Here is a 25,421-nt window from a genome sequence, read left to right on the forward strand (position 1 = left end):
CAGCAAAACAGTCAGTTTCCGTCTTGGCCGACGAAAATCCCTCAGCGGCAGAGTAAGTAGTAACTAGTATAGTTATCGATCAACATGAACAAATCTAAATGCGCCCCTGACAGCGCCATGCCATGCCACGCCACGCCCCTCACAGACAACACCTCCGATAAGAGCACGTCCTAAGCTGTATATCTCACATTGCTACCTACTGCTACCTACATACTCACGTGCATTGCTCCGTTCGTACCTAGCACGGAGTACGGAGCACCCCGTACGAAGTACATACAAGTACAAGCATGCACACTGCCCCCGCCAAGACGCAACCACAACAAGCATTACCAACAACCACCCTTGCGCTCGTCGACTCCCCTCTCCTCTCCACCCCGCCCCACGAATCCGATCACGGTCGCCCGAATCATGACCTCACGCCGATAGAAAAAAGGGGGCTGGTCAGAGGCCGAATGCCTGCCAAGGCGATAATGCGGGAGGAAGGGATGCACGGCCTGGCTTGGCGTCGGTGGACAGGTACGAGATTAGGGCGATCAGCAGATCAAGGGAGGGAATTTTCTATGTAGATTGTCTTTGATGAGCCGGGGGAAGATACTTGACATCATTGAATGACTTTATCGCGTTGTGTGCGGAGTATAGTCGGTAGTGTAGATACGTGCCAAGAGTATATTTGGATATCGTCGGTCTTTGTTCTCCGAGATCGAGTGTGGGGGAGACAGGGATAGGACGCAATACTCAGGATAATTGTGGGTTGATGGCTTCGGTCGCTGGTTTATCTTCTCTTTGGGGTATCTGAATACATGCCCAGGTGTGATCTATACTATACAGGATCCGTATACTTCCTTGGGTAGGTCACCAAGACTCCGATTCATAGCGAACTATCGATATCCAAGACAATGAGAACAGGACGCAAGTCGATCCCCCACCCCGTTCTGACCTCAGACTCTCATAAATAGGCAATGCCCAGCGTCCATACTACCTAGCCAAGAAACCCTAGTGAAACAGAGCCGTGAAACTCGAACATAATCGCGCCTCTCCTTCTGTTATCGGATCTTGGCTTGTGCCTGTCTATCGTCGATCATGAAGTTTAATCCCACATTAGCCATCCTAATCGCGACGAATGCTATTGAACAGTAACGCTGCACGCAGGCAGCATGTCGATCCCCTCGCATCCCCCACGAATCTATCCCTGTCTTGCTTGGCATGCCTAGACAAGGTATCCCGGGACAAGCTCGCAGTACGCAGAGGGTATACGGTACCTGTAAGACGGGGAAAAGGATAACAAAGGATACTGAAACGGTGTCTGGGCTATTTTGTGCTTGACTGCGCCCCCTGGATTTAAAGGTAGTTACAGTTACTGGCTGATACTGATAATCGGCAATGGATGGCCGGGGAGTTTAACGGTGGCTATGCAGATGCCGACGGAGGTGTCCTGCAAAGAGAGATATTCCGTAGCCTAGCAGGCAGTCTCACACCGTCCTTCTATGAATAGTAACAGAGAAGCAAAGCAGGCGGCAATGGCGACACCATCCAATTCGTCTCATAGCCTCCGATCTGGAGAAAATTGGGATCAACCAGGTATCGTGAACACCGCCGATCACTCGCCCGAGAGACAGTGACAGTGACAGTGACAGTGACAGCCAGCCCGAGACGCAATACTGTAACGTTAATCTTTCTGTAGCAGTCTGTGTTTCAACATTATACAACACAGCCAAGAATATCAATACGTCACATACAATTATTGACCATATACATCGCTACAGCACGGGGAGAGGAGCGTGTGCATTATTATTGTGGACTCGACTGTTTTCCCGCAGGGTAGTTCGGGCCACCTACCAAAACGCAGGGAGAGCAAATCTACGAACTGGGTGTATTACCCCGGAGCTATACTAAAGAAGGCAATAATTAGGTCTGTTAGAGTCATACCTATGTCGTAGTAACATGCATACTTTCCTTGCGTCACAGGGGAAAGGGAAAAACAAAGCGACTGTCTTTCACTGATTAGTTTTTTCCTAATCCGGAAAGACAACACACACCTCCCCGACACCGGACTCAGGGCGCGTCGCGCTAATGGCCAGCAATACTCCGGAGTAGTAAATAGTGATATGCAAAGTTCCCTTGCGACCAGTAGCAAGCGCGGAAAATATATCACTTTGCATGATCTCCGAAAGGCGACTTGCCAGTTGTGAGGTTCGCGTCGAGGGAGTGTGGGGTGTTTTGTTCTCCTGTCGATCGCTGCCGGATGGGGAGGACGGAGGGGACTCTCTTAGCTTGCGGTCTGGCTTGGAGGGGAATGATTTGGTCGATTATGGGGATCTAGACTATGGTGATTATGTTTGCTCGACGTGGCGTGAGTCGTCTTATGCCGTGGATGGATGGCCTGTGTGTTTATTTATTGCTTGTTTGGGTATCGTGCGATAGCGACGAGGACGGAGAGGGTATGTCATCATAGCTGTCGGATTCGTGAAAGGCTTAGGGGAGGTGACTCCGTGATCACACTATCACCCGGTATCGTATGTTTCTGTGTGCGATCTCCACAGTCCAGGGCCGGACTTGCGGTTTTTCCGACGTGGGATTCCGACGAAGAGCTGTCTGGCCAGGATACTGACCACTGTTGGATTTTGCTTTCTCATCGGTGCGTAGGGGGCGTGTCGGTACCTGACTACTAGGATCTGATCGACGCAGGGTTGTATGCAGCCAAGAGAAATGTAGCATTAGATCTCAATATAATACACCATATTATCCGATGCACACGATCTAGAAATGAACTGTGTACACAATTCACATGAGGCTGACTGGATAATTCTCCCACTATTACCTGGTGGCGCGTAATGGATTCATCCATCCGAAGTAACAGAAGAAATTACAGCCCTGCCAAGAACTGCACAAAGACCCTGGAACTGCGAACCAGATGAAGCAAGCGTTCAAAGTTGGCAATGAGCAATTAAAATCCGATATGTAACCATAGTCGACGACGCCTCACGCCCACACAACGCTCTTCCCAAACCGAAATCAGACGTGCCGAGTTCCCGCGTGCCGCGTCGGAGTTTCGACACGGGATGCCCGACTGGCCGAGTCTACACCTTACAAACGATCATAGCCAAGACCGAGAGGGGACCGACATAATGGGAAGGCGATGGTCCAATCGTGGGGCGGGAACGAGAAACCTCAATATTCGGGGGATTGTCTGCATGAGGTAAGGCAAATGGACAACGCCGGGCACAGACACGCGGGGCTGAGGGAATAATGTACATTGTACGGAGTACGGAGTACACATAGTATGTGCTCTATTGTACGCACGGAGGACAGGTATTAATTCCATGGGGTTGAATAATATGGAGTCCAGGACGGAGTATACATCACCTACCCCCGTAGCAAAAGAAGCAGCGGTGATAGTCGTTTTCCAAGCTCTGACCATCCTACGCCCTGGGAAAAGGAAAGACATAACGTCATACGTCATACACGATTAGCCGCCGAGTCTGAGATTAGGCCAATATCCCACGCCGACATTTTTATATTGCGATTGCGTCTAGGCTGTCTAATTTCCGAGCAGCAACAGCGCATTTCTCGTTTCAAATTGCTTGGAGCTCTCCTGCAGGTGCGGGAACCATATCACGCTAGACCAGAACGGGAATCGGGGTGAGGTACGTGCACGGTACTCCCGAGGTTCGGTCTTGGGCGTATTGGGGGAGTGTTTTTTTCGTTTCATTTCATTTTCCGTGTTTTTTTCATTTCGGCCTTTGTTTTCTCCATGGGTAGCCGATTTCTGGGGTGAGCAAATCTGGGATAGCTTGGCGAACAGTTAGGGTAGTACTTTTGGTCTTGGTCCTTATGCAACATCAGCAATTCATTACGAGAATACGGAGCGCTGTGCTGTCAAAGGACGGACCTCGCGCACAGGCATTGAATCCCGTTCTCCGGAGTGACTAGTCCCAAGGATGAGAGTAACAAGCCTTGTCGGTGTGAATAAAGGAGCTACGGAGTAGAAAGAAAATGCCTCACGATCTGAGATCGGCAAGAAAACCGCGGAGACCTTTGTCCGTACAAGCTACGCGACGCTAGCCTCCTTAGTGGTAAGCTATACTCCGTAATCAAGGAACGATGTGGCAGGCGGGCGATCATTCAGTGGGCCGCGAGGGTTTGATTCAGATGAGAGCTTCCTGCAAGCGTATTTCGCGCCCGCTGATTGCTGGACGGAGCTCTGGTCCCCATCGCACTATTCGCGCTACTGTAGGTACACGGCTGCGAGGCGAAAGCCAAGCCGGTGCTAGGAGAGGTGGTCGATACCGGGCCAGTAGACGCAGATGAAAGGGGATGCCAATGGAAATCATGTGGATTCAGGGATCTGGGTTCGATGATGGAGGGAAATTAAGAATTAAGTTGTGTGTCCCCGTCAATTCGACATGACCCTTTCACATGTTGACTACCGAGTAGTTAACGAGTGCGATAGACTTTGCTTTAGGGCTATTATTCAATACGGCATGTCCAAGCTGAAGGACGGTCCCCCGTATTTTTCATTTCAGTGGAAAATTCACCCCGGTAATTAACTGACTCAGCACTCCCTAACGATCATGATTGGTGGGGGACTGGGGTAATCTCGCTACTCGGGCGTTCCCCGAATCAGAAATGCGCTTTTATGGATTTTCAATGGGGTATAGAAGAGCATCGGGTTAGTCTCAACACAAAGCGAAAGCGGCATGATAAGAAGTCATGACGTGATACTGTTATTCTTATCATCCATGGGCTGTCAATTCGCATTGTGCCGACATCCGTCTATTGACAAGGATAAAGCAGAGGCAAGGGAGGGAAAAAGGTAAAACGAAAAAAAAAGAAAAAAAAGAAAAACCACCTGCAGCAAACCTGCATTGCATCCATGGGACGGTGACGCTCGAAGGAAGAGGAAGCCTTCTAGAAGCCATCCAGAACACCCTAAATCGATAACCACACGCACCTCGGATCCACTCCGAGAAATGTCCAAATGGAGATGATCACCGACTCGGCACCGAAACCTCTCTAGCTCGATCCCTCTAGGGCCAGCCTGCAGTTTACTCTGCACGCAGCAGTTTTGATATCGGCCTCATGCCTCACCGTCCTTTACGACTTACGATATCCAGCAATTGATCTTCAATTTCTCTCTTTCGTTAGTACGCCCGGTTCGGTCCGGCGTGTGGCAATCATAATCATCTGAATGCGAATGGACATTTGCGGCATTTTGTTGCATGACGCAGGACAAGACACATCACGATCGGAAAAACGAGAAAAAAAAGCCCGTGCTTCTCGCCGTCAGCACGCTGAATTGATCTATTGATCTCCAGACCAAGCCTGCAAGCGAGACGGCAGCAGCGGCGCGATCGCCCGACAACTGCGAGGAATCTCCGATGTCTTTGAAGGTTGGTTTCCGGGAATATACCTTCACTAACTACATATCGGGCTTGAGACGGTGGCGGCGTCGATGTAGAGCTCATATCCGACCGGGAAGAGGTGATTCGCCACGGGCGCATATAGATCAATTTTTATATGGAGTTCTCCGTACTTCGTCTCCGTACAATCGTTATTCTTGGGGTGTGTAGCTTCCGTTCCGGTGGGATGGGCGATCGTGGAACGTCCATGGATGTTTCCCAGCCTCCCAATATGGGCATACCGTGAATCCCCGATTACGTCTGTGATATAATTGGAACTGGGTATTGGGTGCATCATCTGTACGGAGTAGCGTGCAAAGTACGGTACTCCAGGTACAAAGTACAGTAAAGAATAGTAGAATTGACTGTCCCAAGATATATTGATATCTACTATACTCTCGTACCTACGGCTACGGATCTCGTCCCACACCCTCATCCATGGCTCGCCGTGGGGGAAAAAAGCAGAAAAGTCGAAATTTGCCAAAATCCCAATTCTCGATGCTTCGGTTGCCCCATTCGAGGCATTTTCGCATGTTCCCATTGATTGGGATACACAGCTCTCCACTATGCGCCTCGGTTTTGGGGATTTGGTCTGAACGGTCCTGGACCCGACAGATTTTTTTGAATCAGAACAATGGCCCGATATTCTGGTCCTGATCCATGAAAGAAAAAATTCGGCCAGTGACCTCGGCGGCGTTGAGAACAGTCCCTTCTCAGGATCGTGCACTGCTGGCCTTGGCTGACGTGGATTTTCGAAAGGCTAAACGGCGAGAATCCCCCGGAATGATCGCAACTCAATTGGCCTTTTTTTGCCTTTTTTTCCCTTTTTTTTCCCGTTTCCTTTTGCGTTTTTCCTTCCTTTCTCGCACGGGGCTGCAGGGGGACGAAGCGCAGACTGTCCAGCGAATAGGGGCTTGTAGCGGGATTGCCAGAACTCCACTGGCTTCCTAAAGGAGTTTGGCCCATGAGCTATCTGTCTCTGGAGCTGTTCTTCGACCGTCGAGTATGGAGGAGATGAGACAGGGGCTACAGAGTGACGATAGCGGGCTACGGTGAACGGGATTGTCTTGCTCTCTATCTTTTGCGGGATAATCAATAGCTCCCACGGAGGACAGTTCCAGAATGGAAGGTGATCTTTTCTCCGATAGATTATATTACCATGGCGAGGATATGGCCAGACCGGGGAGCTCCATAATTTATTCGCCCTTTACATGTCCGCAATTGGTTCGCGTTGTGTCGGTTCGCCTTCCGCGTAAAGCGCCGGGCACCGTTGATGGGAAGTATACAAGACGGGACCGACAGGATTCATTATCGCAAGCCATCGATCGACGTATCGTCTCTACGGATATTGTACGATGTTCGGGAGACGAGAACGAGAACAGAAATTGTCTAGATCGCGGAGACTCGCGATAATATATCGTTTCCCGTTACCTATCTCCAACGGCGCGTGCACGATTTCAACCCCAGCCCTGAGGAGATTGGAGATTGGAGATGGAGATAGATGGAGATTGGTCTTCTGGGGAAGACTTGCCAAGGGCACATTCGCCGGAAAGCCGGGGCGAGTGCGGGTGCATCAAAAGTATGGGAAACCAGTGACTGTACAGAATATGTACAGACTCCGTCCTGGGCTGCTCCATCCTAACTATCATATACATTTCCTACATCCTGATTCGAAACCCTGTCTCCATCCAATCGCAGTCAGCCTTATTCTATTGTATGCACCGCGAAGCTTGACGGTGTCGATGGAGGGTCTGATCGTGGACCATCTCCAGTAATATACATCCGATGACCCCTGCTATGTACATATGCTTTCGAGGATTTACCCGCACTCGGGCAACCCGCATTTGCCATCGTGAACTAGGTTTGTGATTGAATTTTCCGTTTTGGCCATGTACACAAGGCGATCAATGTATGTATGTGCTGGCCGGATAATAATAGTAGTCTCCGATTGAAGCGACGACGGACGGAGTATAGTGAACTTTATCGATGCCGTCTTTTCTCGATTGAGATCTACAATATATCACATTATACGAGCAAACAAGATTGCCACTGAGATACCTTGAAGCATTCCGCTGAACTCCGTATAAACACCCATGTTAAGAGTCAGTGCTTGGGAACAGCGTCGGCGATCAACAATGATGAAATCATCGGCCGGCGTCTGCACACGGTGATTCGATCAAAGCCTTAGTGTAGCTGTTAGTGGGCCTACATGGTACTGCTGGCCAATCCGGAGCACCGAATTAAATGCCGCTTCTGGGGACGCTCTCCACGAGGCCAGGGGGAAAGAGAGGGCGACGATCGACCGTGGTCAGAGGGACGAACGAGGCAGCTGCAGCGAGGGCAGTGGCAGTAGGACACGGCAGTGCGTGCTGATACCAGCAGCTGAAAAAGAAGGCCCGGGGAAGTTCGACATTAGCTAATTGATGACATAATGGTAAGGTACAGCGCAGGCGTAATCCGTGGGTAAGAAACGGGTAATTTTCAACATGCTTCAACCTCACAACATTGGCATATCCAGATCTGTCAACCGTTTCCGGACCCCTTGCTATGTTAAAATCCCATGCGATTTTGGCGTCATCACAGTCACAGTGGCATTTTTTCGTTACCTTGTGCGTTTAGTGTTTACGGGCGAAAGCCGGACTCGGTCGGCAAGTCACTGAAGTATATACATATGTCGCTAGCCCTGACATGGGCAAATGAAGGCATATCCGTATCAATAGACTATCTTGGGACTATCTCGGGCTATGTCGCTAAATAGAGAAACATTCTCCTGCAAGGGCATTCCTGCTCTATTCCTTTTTGCCAAGGCCGTGAATTCTCCGTGAAAACACACCTAACCTGCGCGGTATCAGAACTGGTCGTAGTGTGTCTTTTTTGCTGCTATGCTTGGGGTCGCGGGGCACACCCCAGACACAAAAATCGCGCATAGTGTCAGGACCCGGGGCAGAGACTTGCGTAAAATTGTGTACCGATTTTATACGAAAGTGATGTCTGTGGACGCCAACTCGGCAGCGCGGTGCCGGTAGCAGAGACCTCTAGAGTGAGAGTCGTATCGGTATCGCGTTTTTGCATTGTTTTGATGCTAATCCGAAGGCGGTTCCTGACCCACTTTCTCGACCGCGGCTGCAATGTGACTGGCTGCAGCTGGCTTTAGCTGGCTTTCCGGTACCAGGTTTCTTGGTAGGGCAAGGGGTAAATCTTGGTATCGACCGAGATTCATTACAGGGCTAACCCTAAACGGGCAGGAAAAGTGGAAAGAAAACAGAAAAAAGTCTAATTATTCCCAAAAGAATGGCCCATGAGCAGGTCGAGCAGTACCTAGCTTATAGCTTCCCCAGCAACCAAATCCACAGGTATCTCTCCCCTCAAATTGACAAACGCGGGATTTCGTGCAAATACCTCTCTCCCCATTTATTTTTTATTTCTTTTATTTTTTAATTCCCAATTTTGCAAATTCAATTCCCAAATTCTTTTTTCTTTTTATTTTTTTTATTTTTTAATTTCCCTCACTCTTTTCTCTCATTATCCACCTACCCACTCCGGTTTTGACCCCCCCGTAATCCATTATAAAACAGCCCTTCCTTCACCCATCTCATTTTCTTCCTTTCCTCTCTTTACATAGGATCTATTCCGACTCTGTCATATCGCCATTCCGTTGTTCTTTCTCATATCGTTGGGTTCCAAGGCTGTGTGAGCCGAAAGCAACAACAATGGCGGAGCGGAGAATTTCCTATGCTGTTGATGTCGAAAATGGTGGTGAGCATCGCACCCGTGAGGCTGATGATGGCAATCTCGACGAGTACTCTGCTTTGAACCGATACATCTCCACTGCCCAAAACAACCGTCGTGGCTCGACCTCCAGCGCCGCTGGTAAGAGCGGCGATGACTCCGAGAAGAAGAAGCCCTGGTGGAAGTTCGGTGGCAAGGTCGTGGGAGGTGTCGAGGAAGGTTTCGTTACCCCCGATGACTGGCTCGAGACCGACCTGCGCGCTGGTCTCAGCAGCAGCGACATCGAGCCTCGTCGCAAGAAGATCGGCTGGAACGAGCTGGTGACTGAGAAGACCAACATCTTCCTTCAGTTCCTGGGTTACTTCCAAGGTCCTATTCTTTATGGTAAGTGACCTGGACTTCCGTCTTCAGGACGCGTTTCCAGCCAATCAGCCCACTAACGCCTTGCTCTCCCACAGTTATGGAACTTGCTGTCTGTCTCGCTGCCGGTCTGCGTGACTGGATCGATCTCGGTGTTATCTGTGGTATTCTTTTGCTTAACGCTCTCGTCGGTTGGTACCAGGAGAAGCAGGCTGCCGATGTCGTGGCTTCTCTGAAGGGTGATATTGCTATGCGTGCTCTCGTTATCCGTGACGGCCATGAGGAGGAGATTCTCGCTCGTGAGCTCGTTGCTGGTGATATTGTTATCGTCGAGGAGGGTACCGTTATCCCTGCCGATGTCCGCCTGATCTGTGACTACACCAAGCCCGAGATGTTCGAGACCTACAAGGAATACCTCGCCAACACCAACTCCGACGACCTCAAGGAGAAGCACGGTGACGATGAGGATGATGATATTGAGACCCACCAGGGTCCCTCCCTCATTGCTTGTGATCAGTCCGCTATCACTGGTGAATCCCTCGCTGTCGACAAGTACATGGCCGATGTCTGTTACTACACCACCGGTTGCAAGCGCGGCAAGGCCTACGGTATTGTCACTGCTACTGCTCGTCACTCCTTCGTCGGTAAGACCGCCGCCCTGGTCCAGGGTGCCAACGACACTGGTCACTTCAAGGCTGTCATGGACAACATCGGTACCACTTTGCTCGTTCTCGTCATGTTCTGGATTCTCGCCGCCTGGATTGGTGGTTTCTTCCGTCACTTGAAGATTGCTACCCCCGAGGACAACGACAACAACCTGCTCCACTACACTTTGATTCTCCTGATTATCGGTGTCCCCGTCGGTCTCCCCGTTGTTACCACCACCACCCTCGCTGTCGGTGCCGCCTACCTCGCCGAGCAGAAGGCTATTGTCCAGAAGCTCACTGCTATCGAGTCCCTCGCTGGTGTCGATATTCTCTGCTCTGACAAGACCGGTACTCTCACTGCCAACCAGCTTTCCATCCGTGAGCCCTACGTCTCCGAGGGTGTCGATGTCAACTGGATGATGGCCGTCGCCGCTATTGCCTCTTCCCACAACATCAAGAACCTCGACCCCATTGATAAGGTTACCGTCCTCACTCTCCGCCGTTACCCCAAGGCCCGTGAGATCCTCTCCCGCAACTGGATCACCGAGAAGTACACTCCCTTCGACCCCGTCTCCAAGCGTATCACCACTATCTGTACTTGCGATGGTGTCCGTTACGTTTGCGCCAAGGGTGCCCCCCGTGCTATTCTCGCCATGTCCGACTGCTCCCCCGAGGAGGCCAAGCTCTACCGTGAGAAGGTCACCGAGTTCGCCCGCCGTGGTTTCCGTTCCCTTGGTGTCGCCGTCCAGAAGGAGGGTGAGCCCTGGCAGCTTCTGGGCATGTACCCCATGTTCGATCCCCCCCGTGAGGATACCGCCCACACCATCGCTGAGGCCCAGGTCCTCGGTCTCTCCGTTAAGATGCTTACTGGTGACGCTATCTCCATCGCCAAGGAGACTTGCAAGATGCTTGCCCTCGGTACCAAGGTTTACAACTCTGAGCGTCTGATCCACGGTGGTCTCGCTGGTTCCGCCCAGCACGACCTTGTCGAGAAGGCTGATGGTTTCGCTGAGGTGTTCCCCGAGCACAAGTACCAGGTCGTCGAGATGTTGCAGCAGCGTGGTCACTTGATTGCCATGACTGGTGACGGTGTTAACGATGCTCCCTCCCTCAAGAAGGCCGATTGTGGTATTGCCGTCGAAGGTTCCACTGAGGCTGCCCAGGCTGCCGCCGATATTGTCTTCCTCGCCCCCGGTCTCTCCACCATCGTCGATGCTATCAAGTTGGCCCGCCAGATTTTCCAGCGTATGAAGGCTTACATCCAGTACCGTATCGCTCTGTGTCTCCACCTCGAGATCTACCTCGTTACCTCCATGATCATCATCAACGAGACTGTCGACTCCTCCCTGGTTGTCTTCATCGCCCTGTTCGCTGATCTTGCCACCATTGCCGTTGCTTACGATAACGCTCACTTCGAGGCCCGCCCCGTCGAGTGGCAGTTGCCCAAGATCTGGGTTATCTCCGTTGTTCTTGGATTCCTCCTCGCTGCCGCTACCTGGATCATCCGTGGTACCCTCTTCCTCAAGAACGGTGGTATCATCCAGAACTTCGGTTCTCCCCAGGAAATTCTCTTCCTCGAGATCGCCCTCACTGAGAACTGGCTCATCTTCGTTACCCGTGGTGCTAAGACATGGCCCTCGTGGCAGTTGGTTATTGCCATCTTCATCGTCGATGTCCTCTCTACCTTGTTCTGTGTCTTCGGCTGGCTCGCACCCGACTGGAAGCAGACCTCCCCCGTCGATGCCGGCGGTCCTGGCTTCTCCCACAACAACGATGTCGACATTGTCACCGTCGTTGTCATCTGGGGCTACTCCATCGGTGTGACTATCATCATCGCCGTTGTGTACTACCTCCTGACCATCGTTCCCGCTCTTGACAACCTTGGCCGCAAGACCCGCTCCAAGGCCGACACCAAGATCGAGAACATGATCGCCCACCTTTCCAAGCTTGCCATCGAGATGGAGCGCGACGCGGAAGGAAAGACTCGTTACACCATCGGTGCTCGCGCCGAGGAGATCGAGGACAACGAGTAAACGCTCGTCCCTTAGCTTTTTTGCAACTCGTTACTGATTCGAGGTCTAATTTCTCTTTTTATCTCCCTGCGATTACCCGCAAATTTTGCCGTGCCACCTAATTGAACATGCATGCCGTGGGAGTCAAGAAGGTCGAGTTCCGACTTTTTTCGCTTCCTTTTACCCGTATTATAGACTTTGTGTGTTTCATTTACCCCCCTGGCTGTGGTTTGCTTTCGAGTTGCTAGAGTCATGTTTTTATTCTCTACGTGTATGTATGTCGTTAATAGTGGCACTTAGTCAATCTAAAGGGATTCTAATCATTTCTGTTCTACTGTAATCTCGTAACCTTTCGTCTGATCTCTTTTTGTTATGCTTTCGTCTGATCTTGTTGCCTATTGTTTGTCTTTGGTCTCGACTCTCCCAGTCTCATAGGTGGAAGTAATTCTCCGTTCCCCATATTTTCCCCGGATGAATTCCTGGAGACAAGCTTCACCGTCTCTTTGCATCATGCATGAAGTATTGAGAAGTACCACAACACTCGACTTCCTACTTTCACCACCGGATTCTCACCTATCCTGGCACTAGTCTCGCTCAATATGAATCTCTAATTTTCCGTCTCATGCAACTAGCTACTCATCTATAAACTCCACTCCAAATGCCTTATTAGAACAACCGTAGATCGTGCCCATCGGAAGTAAACAATCACCCACACAACCACGATGCTCCCATACATCCTCTCCCTACTGTGTCTCCTCCTCCACACCCAAGGAGCCACCACCACCCCCATCCACCCCATCACCAGACAAACCTGCCAATCCACCGGCCACTGTCCACCAGGAACCCTAATCGTCAGCCGAACCCCCAACCACAAAAACACCACGCACCCAACCCTCCAATCCGCCATAAACTCCCTCCCCAACGACAACACCCCACAAACAATCCTCCTCCTAGCAGGCACCTACATCGAACAAGTAAACATAACCCGCCCAGGCCCACTAACCCTCCTGGGCGAAACAAGCAACCCCAGAGACGCATCCCGCAACCGCGTGCGCATAACCTGGGCCGCCGCCAACAGCGACAGCACCGGCGCCGTCGACAACGTCTTCTCCAGCGTGCTGGTCGTAGCGCCCACGCTCGAGGCTAGCCTCACGGGCACGGGCCCGACGGGGTATCCCGTGCCGGCGGACACGCCGTTTGGGAATACGGATTTCCGCGTGTATAATGTTGACTTTGAGAATACTTGGGCGGAGTACTCTGATGGGCCGGCGCATGCGTTGAGTCTTAGTCGGGCTAATGGGGGGTTTTATTACTGTGGGTTTTATTCGTATCAGGATACGGTGCGTTTTAGCTTCTTTCTAACTGTGCTTTTGGTCTTATTGTTGAGATTATTATTCGTTATTCGTTGGGAGTGCACTATTCTCACACCAACACTAACCCCCCACAGGTCTACATAGGCAAACTAGGCAACGCCTACTTCTACCAAAGCATCCTAGCCGGCCAAACCGACTTCCTCTACGGCTTCGGCACAGCCTGGATTCAATCCAGCGCGCTCCAGCTGCGCGGCTGCGGCGGCGGCATAACCGCCTGGAAGGGCACGAACACCACAACCCCGAACAAGTACGGCGTGTACATAGTCGACTCGAGCGTGCGCGCCGCGAATGCCTCCGTAGCGACTGATATCCAGGGCGCGTGTGCGCTCGGCCGGCCGTGGAATAGCCAGCACCGGTCGATCTTTGCGCGCTGTTATGAGGACGGCAGTGTTGATCCGCGCGGGTATGTTGATTGGGTTGTTGGTGGTGTTGGGCGCTTCGAGGAGGGCGTTACGCTTATGGCGGAGTATCGGGATTTTGGGCCTGGGGTTAATGTGACTGGACGGGTTGAGGGGGGTGTTACTTCTGTTCTTGGATTGGGGGGTTGGGAGGCGTATAGTACTCCGCTGAAGGTTTTTGGGGATGTGGAGTGGGTTGATTGGGGGGTTGTTAGGGGGACTGATTGAGTTCGATGGGTCTTGTTGGTACTAGTGAGTAGTGAGATTCCTGTTAAACAGTGCTTGCTTCACTTCTACATCCTAATCGTACCAGGCTCCTGGCGCATCTCCCCAATAGCCTTCCCCTCCGACGTCCCATAAGTATCAGCATACCTCCCCGCCATCCACTCGTGAACGGTAATCGGGGGATATTTACCACCCTCTGATGTACCTGTATCTGTATCCTCACACCCAGGAAGACACCGGATAGTATAGTTTGGATTCCCCGAGAAAAAGAACGGAACACTAAAGCGCTCCTTGCCACTGGTATTAATCACGCGGTGCAGATTCGACAAGTACCGATCATTCGTCCAGCGCATCATCATATTCCCCAGATTGACAACATACGCCCCAGGGACCGGGGTGACATCGACCCATTCAGACGAGAGGTTATTCCAGACCTGCAGCCCGCCCGTCCCATCCTGCATGAGCATGGTGATAGCGCCGAAATCGGTATGCGCGCCGATTCCTAGAGTCGACTTGTTAGTCCGTATTGCTTGACGAATTCACATCCTAACACAAGTTCACTAACCTCTCTCCAGATCCGACGCATCATCCTCCTGGGGCGGATACCGAAGCAGTCTAAGAATAGAGACGGGGTGATCACAGAAATCACCAAAAGCATGCTCGTCTAGACCGAGCGTGCGCGCGAGAACTTGCATGATGGCTACAGCCAGCTCGATCATCGCGTCGTGGTACTCGTCCATGACGCGGCGAAAGCCTTGAGCGTCGGCCACTTCGGAGGGATACTTATTCGGTCCGTGGCCGAAGCGGCGCTGGACGACGTATGGGTCGTTTAGGGGGAGGTCTTTGCCGAGATAGAAGCCTTCTTTGAGGTCGCCTTTTGTGCGTTTTTCGAAGTTTTGGGAGCGGAGGCACTCGTAGCCGCGGTTGAAGCCGCCGATGGCTGGGGGTTTAGTTTCTACTGCCGTTTGATGGAGTTGGGAGAGGCTGTATTACCTTGGTTGTATTTCTCTTTTGTTTCTAAGGGGAGGTTGAAGAATTCGTTTGAGTGTTGTAGGACTGCGGCTTGGAGTTCGGTTGGGATGGCGTGGTTGATTAGCTGGAAGAAGCCGAATTGTTCGCATGCTTGTTGGATTTGGTGGATGAGGTCTTCTTTGGTTGAGTCGTTGGCGTAGAAGGCTATTGAGGGGGTTAGGTATTCTCGGCATATAGGATGCTAAGGGCACTTATTACGGGCGAAATCAATGATTGGGGGTTCGTTAGGCTTCATCTTGGAGGTAGTTAGGTGTAGGAAGTGAGACTATAAAGTCTTTTATAGCTGTTTATACCTGATCTTGGTCTTATATCTTCGAAATGCGGGGAATTCGTTATCTCTTCACTCAATTTTGTACATGTACTTTCCTATCTGTCGGAAATCCCCGCTCCTGTGCAATGTCTGAAGGGATTTTTATGGCTCGGGATGGTGGAAAACTGTCGGAGAAGGGTCTCACAGCCGCTACGTATGTTTAGTCTGCATGGTTGACCTGATCGAATTGCTAGAGATGGAGAAGATAAGACAAAAAACTGTACGGTACATGCATGTGTAGTACAATAAAACTCAAGGGTCCGAAAGAACCCCGAGAGGGAACAATGGGTATCATATTCGCTCTAATCAAATGCTAAAAATGCACGGGCTTCCACTCCTGTCCGGGATAGGACGTGGGGGACATGACGATCTCCTCACTGGAGCGGTCTGCGGTGATGGCAAGCTCTACTGGCTGAGGTGGGTTGTTGACTACACGGACCCGGTCCTCACTGCGATGAGGATGCGCGGATATCGCGTCTGAGATGGCGATGTTGCGGGATGCATGGTTGTCCAAGGCCGGGAATACCGAGTATGTAACCGCTGGCTTTTGGGATTGAATGCTGAGCCGAGGAGCCAGGCTTTGTTGGTTGGAATTGCCTGGTAATTCGTGTTGTTGCCCGTGGTTTGACGCCTCGGATATATCCCCGTATAGTTCGTGTCGAAGGGGCCCCCCATGAATGTGCTCCTTGTCTTCCTCATCGTCCCGCTGCTCTTGGTTTTGGTCTTGGGTGCCTTGCTTGTGCTGCTCCTCTCCCTGCAGTTGATGTATTTGGTGGTCTGGTAACTCCTCCAACGGTGACTGTGGACGTGGAACTCTATCCTCGTAGAATGACCTGGGAGACGGTGACCGGGAATGACTTGGGAGAGGCGGGCCGAGTGTGCCAGCAGGGTGAGACCCCGGGGATTCATTCATGGATTTAGGTTGAAACTGCGAGTAAAACCGACTGGTCGCCAGAGAGGATGACAAGCTGGGTGGGCGTGGAGTCGGCAAAGGCTTTTGGTCAAATGGATTGCTGAGGACCGGTGGTCCATCCTGTGTAGCGAGACTAGTATTCACATTTCCACTTGGCGACGGGTGCGTCGGCGAGTATTTGTTCTTCAGCTGCTCCGACATGGTTCTTGTGTGGTCTCTCGATTTTCTCTCAGGGTCGTGGGAGTCTTGCCGGCCAAATAGTCCCTGTTTAAGTCAGAAAAAGGAAACAAAAGAACTGTCCAAGTTGACATACGCTAATTCTGCTGAACCGTTTCCGCTGACCTCCCGGGGGCGCCTGAGGCCCTTGCGGTTGAATACCAGAGAGGAGATCTCCCACAGAAGCGCGTCGTCGTCTCCCAAAGTCCTTCAGTTTTCCAATAGTAGATCCCCCATTCTCTGCAGGAGATCCCGATCTTGAAGCTTGTGAAAGACCGTTAGCAGGTGTGGACGGGCGAGTGCCTTTGCTATTGGCGCTGCGCTTTCCGAAGCTACCAAAGCTCAGCATACTGCTTCGGTTTGCCGGCGAGTATCTGACTTCATTTCTCAAGGGGCTTTGCACATCTGGAGCAGATGGAGGTGGGCCGTTGATAGATTTTCTTTTGGCTTCGAGAACCTCAGCAGAACTTGCGAACCCCGACGAATAGAAAGGTATGAAAGACCTTCTCTTCACTTGAACAGATGGCTGGTCATCCACAGAATGCTCAACCGGTTTATACCGGGGTTCTGGGGTTACCTCGTTTGCTGCATCTTGCAAAGGAGAAGGGGGATCCCTGTCAAGTTCTTCGTCAGATGTACGTCCGGCTTGCTCGTCAGCTCCGAGTGTGGAGACGGAGGGATGGCGTCTATAATCCTGGCTAGGTGCAAGCCCATTATCATTGTCCTTGGGAGGAGGTGGAGGAGGTTGAGGACTTTCATCAAGCACTGGACGGATCGACGGGGTAATAATCTCCGGTGTGGACTTGCTTGGCTGATGCCCCCGGCGGTTCGTAAACGGGAAAGGTACGTGAAAAGGCTCATTGGGAATGACTGGCAAACGATTTTCTACGACTGGGGCTTTGTTCGACAGCACGGATTGATTGCCAGTTGGGATCTCTCCTGGTTGCGGTATTGGCTGTGTGAATTGACGTTTCCCGCCATTTACCTGGCTAAATGCATTCAACGACATCGGTGTACTTGCCGCCCTTCGGTGGTGAGGATCTGTAGGCGAAAGACCAAGCGCGGCTATCATCTCCTGCTCTAACTCTCCAGTAAAGGCAGACTTCCCCGGAACTTCAGGTCTAGGAGGGACACCGCTGGAAGAGGACACTTGCTTCGGTTGCACAGCTGTCTCGCTAACACGGTTGTACGACGGGTAGTTTTCCCCCGACTTGGTCGCTTTGACAGGTTCGCTGGAATTGTGTTCATCCTGTCGATCTAGACAGAAACTGACCCCCGGTGGATCAGGATCAGAGCTGAGCTCGGTTCGCTCAGATTTGAACATGGGTAGACTGCCAATGGCGACAGAATTCCGCAGAGAAGAGTTACCAGACACCTCACCCGGCCTTGAAGGGAAGGATAAGTGAAAGCTGCGGCGGGAAGCACTTGGAGTTGACTGAACCTACAACATTACCAACATCAGAATGTAAACAAACAGGGGCGGAATGTTAGATTGTAGCAAGGAAAGACGCATCAATCGTGTCTCATTCTAGAGCTCAATGCGAAAGGTGCGCGGAATTACATCGTGGTATCCAGAAAATGAAGCAGCGCAGCGATATCGAAAGGGAAACATTAAAGCGACGGCCTCCACCGTGCTTACCCAAATAAACGACTCGCTCAAACGAAAAAAAAAAAAAAAAATCAGGCATCTACCTTCTCAGAACTGCCACTGGGTCGGAACCTGCTTCTGCCCTTAGCAAACAGCCCCTTGGCTGCTCCGGTAGCCTTGCCACTAAACGCTCCCGCAGTATGAAGGAGCTCCTTTCCTTTCTCCCCGACTTTCTCCTTGTTCATCACGGTACCCAGGTGGCCTGACGGACGTCGGATATGGGTGACACTAGTTGGAGCACCGTCATTCAAGGAACCGAGACCCCCAAGAGCACCTAGCTTAGGGAATCTGATGCGCGAAGGGTCTGGCACGGTAGGGGAGAGATTCTGGCTCTGTTGGACCACGTCGGCATACTCTGGGTGATCATGAACCATAAACTCTAGCCAATGATTCAAACCAGTATCAACGGTGGCGAACTGGTCGCGGGTGTGTTCGAAAGACTTGATACGCTGGTTGATAGATGTGATACCGATGATTTCACGGAAACCCAAAAGTTTGGATTCATCAAAGGATGAGCTGCCGGCGTTAGAAGAGATATGGAGGGGCGGAGGTGGCGTAGCTCCTGGCCCCATGATTTGCTCCGGTGGTGTAATGTTCTGCGGAACAGGTGGAACAATCGAAAGTCGAGGCCTTTCTACAGCACGCTGAGTAGTTCCTTCTTCATCAGAAGCAAGCGGGTCGTGCGGCACATCCGACAAGAAGACGGGCTCCTCACTTATCGGCTCAGGCTCTTGCATAGATAACGATGTGTCTAAAGGAGGAGGCGACGAATAGCCGCCGGGCATTTGAGGCGCCTGTATTTCTGCCGAATCAGAGGATTCCCACGAAAACCGTCTTTCTAATTTGGGCTTCTTTAGCGGATCAACGTTCGTGCCATCCGCGCCTTGACTGGTCGCATAAGGGTCTTGAGACACCGAAGGAGCCAGGTTAGTCCAGTCTGGCTGGCTTTCGGAAAACAACTCAGCGGGTGCCTGCGATTGAGGTTGGTTGCTGGGCGGGTCCTCCGAGGGGGTGGCTTCCCGACTTAATGATCGGATAATCTCCTCCCTCAAGCGATCATTGTCGGTATTCTGGGGCGATTCCTCGGCTCCCATGATGGTGGGGATTTCGCCATGGAAGGCGTCAGAGCCCGATGCGCTTCCGAATTTGAGAGGGGCAGGCATATCCTGCCCATTGTTCGAGTATGATTGCATCAGTGCGTTCGGAGGAGAGATTCCCTCATCAGATGATTCTGGTGAGAGATTCTGGAGTAGAGGAATGGAGGATAATTCTGCACGGCCCGCCGTTGGGGTGTCCTGGTCTGTGAATTGGGGCTTCCTCGAAGGACTGTTGTCTGAACTAGGAAGGCTCAGGTCCCGGCGATGACCTAGGTTTAACGCTGGAACCGCATTGGCAGTTGCCTTCGGGGAGTTTGACTCATTCGGTTCCTCGAGAATGGTAGGTGTTCTTTCATCAGTCATAGTACGACTGCCCATGATAGGGCTGATCGTCGAAGTGCCATCGCTGTTCGACCGTGTGAAACTAGTGGCGGTAGATTGTGGAGTTTCTGGGACATCAAAGGCCTGATTCACTACCGATCGGAATCCCGTGGAGGAGTTGTGATGCAAATAGGGCTCCTGAGATGCAGAGCTATCCTTCGGCGGGTTGGAGTCTGCACCACCCAAGAAATCGGTACCAAAGCTAGATACGCGCTTGACTTCCGGTAGACCCAAATCGAGCTTTTGTTGATCTGTTTGAGGTGGAACTCCAAACCCGTCAGGCTTGGGATCATTGCTACCAGTGATAGGATACTGCTGTGCGGCTTTCTCCTCGCGCATGCGTTTATAGAGGTCGGCCGGCCTTACAAAGGGCAGGGCCTTTTGGTCTCCTCCACTAAGATTCCTACCTTTGTTATCAGCCAAGTGCGACTCGCCAGCTCCGAGTCCGATGCTAGACAAACGCCTCGAGGACAACTCGGATGAGCTGCCAGTGTTGCGGGTGACATAGGGCGGCCGATGTACTACAGGAGGCGCCTCCTCCTCTTCATCGTCGTCGTCGTCGCTACCCCAGTCACCTCCATCATAAGAATATTGCTTCGCTTCCACCCAGCGTTTTGTTTTGGAGCGGTTCACGTTTGTTTGGAATGAGATCGGGGTTCCGCTGCCTGACGAGAGCGGACTGAGCACAGTTGGCGGGGAAGGGCTAAAGCAGGTCTTAGTATTTGAGAACTAGATATGCGACTAGATTTGGATAAATGGTCTTACAGTTTTGGGGCTCCATGGCCCTGCGATTGGGTTGGGTCTGCCATTAGGGAACAGGATCAAGGTACTGAGTCGCGCGCGATCACCAGCATCGACTGTTGCCTGGTGGTCTCTGATAATTTTGCGCAAGAGAAAGTTGTAAGTGTTAGAGAAGAATGTGAGCAGCACCGTTCTCTTAATGATGTGTATGGGGAGAGAAAGGTGGCGATTTGGCCCAAGTTGGGCAAGCACCAATCAAATAGGTTGGGACAATTGGATGAAACAAGATGTACAAGAATGGCGTGTATCCACAGCGGAACACAAGATCAAGCCAGCTATATCAAGAAGAATAGAATAGCATTAGTATCATGAAACGAGCTAAGTTGTATATTCCCCCTGATCTAACGACGTCAAAGGGCTGAATTCGGGTGGCGGTGCGGGGCTTATGTAACGCGTTTCGGATTCCAAGGTTTAGTTACGTGGACGAACGGGGCTCATTGCGACAAGTCGACCTTGTGGACCTCGTTGGCCTTGATCCTCCATCTTCTTACTTGACTGTACGGAGTATATCCGGTCTGCTTTGTTCCTGGATTCAAGTCACGTTGTACCTCGGAGCTCTTTACCTGCAACCGGACACGTCTTCACCTCGCCCCCCTTATCGATTGCAGATAGATCACACTTCAGTTCCAAAACCGAGTTCGGCCTTTGTCGACATTAATTTACATTTGCTTCTCAATACTGGTGCTCCTTGAAAGACTATAGCTACTTGTCTCCCACGCTTCACATCTTCCACATCGCACAATGACCGGCCCGTCGATACAAGACAGGACCAGCGAGTTCAGCGCGATCTTGGGCCACGCCCAGAAGCGCCTGGGGACATCGAAAGTTGGTTCGCAGCGCCAGGCATTGTTGACTGATGCGCAAAGGCGACAAGCCAATGTGTCGCCCCAAGGTCCCGTACAGGAGGCGAAGGCGGCAAGGTCGGAGTTCGCACGGCGGGCGCGAGATATCGGAAGGGGGATAACTGGAACAATGGCAAAATTGCAGCGATTGGCTGAATGTAAGTCTGGTCACGTCGCTCAAAATGCCAGCAATCTAACGAGGAAACAGTGGCGAAGCGGAAAACACTCTTCGACGACCGACCTGTCGAGATCTCCGAATTGACATACGTGATTAAGCAAGACCTTGCCGCTTTAAACCAAAACATTGCCTCGCTGCAGGCGCTCACCCAAGCGCAACACCCCAAATCGAATCGCTCGAAGACAGACCAGGAGGGAGAACACAATGACAATGTGAGTGAGGCATGGGAAAGGCCGCGCACGGACAATTCGCTGATTACCCATTTCAGGTTGTTGTTATGCTGCAGGGAAAGCTGGCCGATGTAGGCGCTAGTTTCAAAGAGGTACTGGAAGTCCGCACGAAGAATATTCAAGCATCCCGAACTCGAACCGAGAACTTCGTTTCCTCGGTATCATCCAAATCACACAGCGCCCTCGACGCACAGCGCTCAGACTCGCCTTTGTATAACACCGCGGGACGACGGACACCTCAGCCCGGATATCAAGGCAACTCCTCCGACCTTTTGACCCTCGAGCCCTCAAACCCTTCGCCATTGGGGCGTCCGTCCTTCCAATCAGATCAACAACTGATGGTAATGGAAGAAGGAGAATCGAGTAATACATATGTTCAAGCTCGAGGCGAAGCCATCGAAGCCATTGAGCGAACTATCAGCGAATTGGGTGGCATTTTTGGTCAGCTGGCGCAGATGGTTAGCGAACAGTCAGAAATGATTCAACGCATAGATGCCAATACCGAAGATGTGGTCGACAACGTCCAGGGAGCACAGAGAGAACTAATGAAGTATTGGACGCGTGTCTCCGGCAATCGCTGGCTCATTGCCAAAATGTTTGGTATTCTGATGGTATGTTCACTCATTAAATTTCTTGTCTGCTCATACTAATGACCGTTATAGATTTTCTTCCTTCTCTGGGTCCTGATTTCGTGATAGACATGATATCTGCCCTTTTTTCATGCTGTACTATAATACCTGGCCCGTGTGTTTCGACAGATCATGGCCTTTCTGCATATCTGCACTCGCTGAGCATTTTCATGTCTTTTACTGCCTGGCTAGACTCTGGGATGTCTAATTCATCACGCTCTTTATCTTCGTTTCTACTTTTTTCTGTGCTCTGTGCTCCTTGTTGCTTGGGACTGTGTCCTCATGAGCCACACGCGTAAATACACCTCAAGTACTATTGGAATTCAATGAACCGAGATCATGCGATAACCATGAATCACTTCTACATTTTGAAGCCAGTATTCATTCTATTTATATCACGCATCAAACTGCGTCATCACATTCCACAGTTCCGACTCCGCCCACCCCAACGAGGGCTGATTATCGAACAATTCCCACACAAGACTGTCATCCCATCCCCCCACAGACGGTGGCGCAGTGAGTTCTCCAGTGGAATCTGCACCCCCAAGACTGACAAAAGCCGGAGGGTTATTGTCAGCACGGCCAAATATATCTGTGTAGGACGCAATATTGCCCTCGGTGTTTCCAGCTGTGTTCGCTTCAGGGAGTGCAGCTTTTGGCTGTTCTAAGCGGGAAGGTTCGGGGTTCCCTTTGACCAAAGGTGCACACAGGTCCAAAAATTTGGAGAATAGCTTGTACAGCTTGCCGATCGAGGCATTCGCCTCTGCGAATTGATGTAGGTCTCCGGTGATGTTTTTGATCATATTGAAGTCTTTCTCGTTTGATGTTGCGATCACATTGCAGAACAGGACAAAGAACGGTGCTAGAGGAAATAGCAGCATTGTCCTGTTAAAGGGTCATTAGTTTCGATTGTAAGGTATTAAAAGTGGCTTTAAAATAGCTCTATCATACCAGGTAAGAAAGTATGGATAGGAATCGATAGAATTGATGCGACTTGAGCATGCTTCCTGTAAAGCTCGGAGAGTGGAGAGGGCTTCTCGGGCTGTGTACAGACAGTTCTCGCAAACCAGGCGAGACTTGAGTACCGAGGAGCGGGCTTGGATGATGGTCGTGAGAATAGAGTAGTAGTTGAAGTCAATTGATAGCCATTCGCGCCGCAGATGGCTCCATGATTGTGGGAATTGCTGTTCTTGGTGACGACGAGACTGAAAATTGGGTTAGCGGTTATGCTGGCGGATCCTTGATTTCTCTTACTGTTTGCATATTGGAGTGGATTATTTGTGCCCGCGCCACAAGATCAGACAGTATATTGGCCTTCTCCGTGTCTCCAGTTGTCTTGTTATCGAGCAATATGTACAGTAGAGTATTCTTCAGCTCTGAATACTCCACTATGCCTGTCATCATAGTAGATGTTGGTAGGTCAGGGTCGATGTGGATCAACTTGGTTGGTTTGACTTTCAGATCAGGTAGAGACGGTGGTCGGAGGAGCAGGAGGCTGAGTGTTTTGTCGAAGTAGTAGCACATGTACACACTAGCGTGAATATTTTCCTCTATCTGACCTCGAGGACTGGTATCTGTGATGTTGTGATAGTTCAAGGAAACAATCATCCGTGACGCTAGTGCTGTCAACATCCAGCAGCGTGTCATGTCTCCTAAATATTGCATCAAACGGGTCTGTCGTGAGTCAGAAATGAGTCAATGTATATAAAGCCACGCGGAAGAGACAGGAGAAACATACTGCAGACAGAACCGATTGAAGCAAAAGAAGACTAGGTTCAGCTGCGAGTGGAATTTGATTCAAAATCTCTGTGGCAGCGACTTCATACCTCTTCTTGAGTGACCGAAAATGATTCCTCAAAGGCTCGCTTATAATGAGAGGGGCCATTTTTGATATACAAATCATGGCCTTCACCCAGACAATGATCCGGTAATGCTGGAGCACTTGCTCACATTCTGTGCCCTCGATAATTGCAAGGCCCATTTGCTCTAGTACTTTGTCGGAGATGTGATCAGGCCAATTGATTGTTCCCTGAGAGTTGGTTTTCTTATCGGGTCCTATGATGATCAGTATCACTGACATCTGACCCATTCTCGAAACTTACCAGGTAGCATCATGTAGAGCAATTCCGGTGTGAGAGTAGGTGGTTGTATGGTTTCTTGAACATCCATATCAGGCATAGCCGCAGTCTCCTCCCAATATAGAGTCGGATTGGATAGCTGACTGACGAACTTGCGCGCTGATTCAAGTGCCGTGCGTCTATCTTTCGACAGAGCAGGGTTGCATTGGAGTTCATGCTCAATGTACTCTCTAGCCTCACTCGCGTGATGTGTTGAGCCAGGAGAATGTGCCTGGTGCGCCACACTCTGAGACTTGCGGTGCTTACTTGGTGGTGCCTGCAGGGCAGCTGTGTCATGGGGCTCATATGCTCGATATCGCTTCTGATTGTCGTTGAGAACTTCAGTATTACTTGTTAGGTTGCCCGAAGGCGAAGAAGACGTTGTGCTAGTGGCGTAATTCCTTGCTGGAAAGTATATTGCCTCTTTATTGCTTGACTCTTCTAGCCTCGCCAACCTTTGGGACAATGTCTCCAATCTTGAAATGTCAGCTATAGATTTTAAAGACACGCATCGTGAATTGCACGTACCGAGAGACCCGTGGTCTATGAACTCGTGCCTGGCGATTGCGGAGACATTCTGCACCTGCATCGGTACAGTTCATGCAAGGGTCCTGGCGATCGCATTTCACCTACTCCATACAATGACCCGATATAAGCATCTGTCAAAGAATCATATGTGAAAAACGAATGGTTATACCTTCCGAGTATGACATAAATCGCACTGGTAGCCGATTAGCTGAGCTACATTATGTTTGTTTTAGAAACAGCCTATGCCTTTCGCGACGACATTATTCAGGCAAACTTACCGCAGACATATTGATCTCGGAACTCGCAACGGAATTTCGGAATCAAGGTATATTAATTAAGCACTGGGGGAGAGAAAG

General features: G+C 51.0%; 7 protein-coding genes across 7 annotated transcripts; 3 read left to right on the forward strand and 4 right to left on the reverse strand.

The window, feature by feature from the left end:
• Window positions 1–9,109: 9,109 nt before the first annotated feature.
• Window positions 9,110–12,168, forward strand: LCP9604111_76 (uncharacterized protein; the record flags this gene model as incomplete). The annotated part of the gene is made up of 2 exons (XM_039068391.1): window positions 9,110–9,512; window positions 9,587–12,168. 2 exons carry the CDS (start codon window positions 9,110–9,112, stop codon window positions 12,166–12,168), a joined length of 2,985 nt encoding a protein of 994 aa, XP_038932624.1.
• Window positions 12,169–12,869: 701 nt separating this feature from the next.
• LCP9604111_77 (putative pectin methylesterase) lies at window positions 12,870–14,146 on the forward strand (the record flags this gene model as incomplete). Its single annotated transcript, XM_039068392.1, has 2 exons — window positions 12,870–13,487; window positions 13,595–14,146. The coding sequence occupies 2 exons, from the start codon at window positions 12,870–12,872 to the stop codon at window positions 14,144–14,146; spliced, it is 1,170 nt and encodes a 389-aa protein (XP_038932625.1).
• A 65-nt stretch (window positions 14,147–14,211) lies between these two features.
• Window positions 14,212–15,410, reverse strand: LCP9604111_78 (isopenicillin N synthase family dioxygenase; the record flags this gene model as incomplete). The annotated part of the gene is made up of 4 exons (XM_039068393.1): window positions 14,212–14,645; window positions 14,709–15,083; window positions 15,137–15,319; window positions 15,374–15,410. 4 exons carry the CDS (start codon window positions 15,408–15,410, stop codon window positions 14,212–14,214), a joined length of 1,029 nt encoding a protein of 342 aa, XP_038932626.1.
• A 388-nt stretch (window positions 15,411–15,798) lies between these two features.
• LCP9604111_79 (uncharacterized protein) lies at window positions 15,799–18,064 on the reverse strand (the record flags this gene model as incomplete). The annotated part of the gene is made up of 3 exons (XM_039068394.1): window positions 15,799–16,662; window positions 16,712–17,999; window positions 18,060–18,064. 3 exons carry the CDS (start codon window positions 18,062–18,064, stop codon window positions 15,799–15,801), a joined length of 2,157 nt encoding a protein of 718 aa, XP_038932627.1.
• A 230-nt stretch (window positions 18,065–18,294) lies between these two features.
• On the reverse strand, window positions 18,295–20,549 carry LCP9604111_81 (uncharacterized protein; the record flags this gene model as incomplete). Its single annotated transcript, XM_039068396.1, has 2 exons — window positions 18,295–20,443; window positions 20,506–20,549. The coding sequence occupies 2 exons, from the start codon at window positions 20,547–20,549 to the stop codon at window positions 18,295–18,297; spliced, it is 2,193 nt and encodes a 730-aa protein (XP_038932629.1).
• A 733-nt stretch (window positions 20,550–21,282) lies between these two features.
• On the forward strand, window positions 21,283–22,486 carry LCP9604111_82 (t-SNARE syntaxin; the record flags this gene model as incomplete). The annotated part of the gene is made up of 4 exons (XM_039068397.1): window positions 21,283–21,541; window positions 21,592–21,773; window positions 21,830–22,402; window positions 22,454–22,486. 4 exons carry the CDS (start codon window positions 21,283–21,285, stop codon window positions 22,484–22,486), a joined length of 1,047 nt encoding a protein of 348 aa, XP_038932630.1.
• Window positions 22,487–22,815: 329 nt separating this feature from the next.
• LCP9604111_83 (Zn(II)2Cys6 transcription factor) lies at window positions 22,816–25,352 on the reverse strand (the record flags this gene model as incomplete). The annotated part of the gene is made up of 8 exons (XM_039068398.1): window positions 22,816–23,305; window positions 23,372–23,625; window positions 23,675–24,094; window positions 24,159–24,475; window positions 24,523–25,013; window positions 25,066–25,166; window positions 25,235–25,258; window positions 25,344–25,352. The coding sequence occupies 8 exons, from the start codon at window positions 25,350–25,352 to the stop codon at window positions 22,816–22,818; spliced, it is 2,106 nt and encodes a 701-aa protein (XP_038932631.1).
• Window positions 25,353–25,421: the final 69 nt, after the last annotated feature.

This window comes from Penicillium roqueforti, assembly GCF_015533775.1.
Source record: "Penicillium roqueforti strain LCP96 04111 chromosome Unknown scaffold_01, whole genome shotgun sequence".
Classification (NCBI taxonomy): domain Eukaryota; kingdom Fungi; phylum Ascomycota; class Eurotiomycetes; order Eurotiales; family Aspergillaceae; genus Penicillium; species Penicillium roqueforti.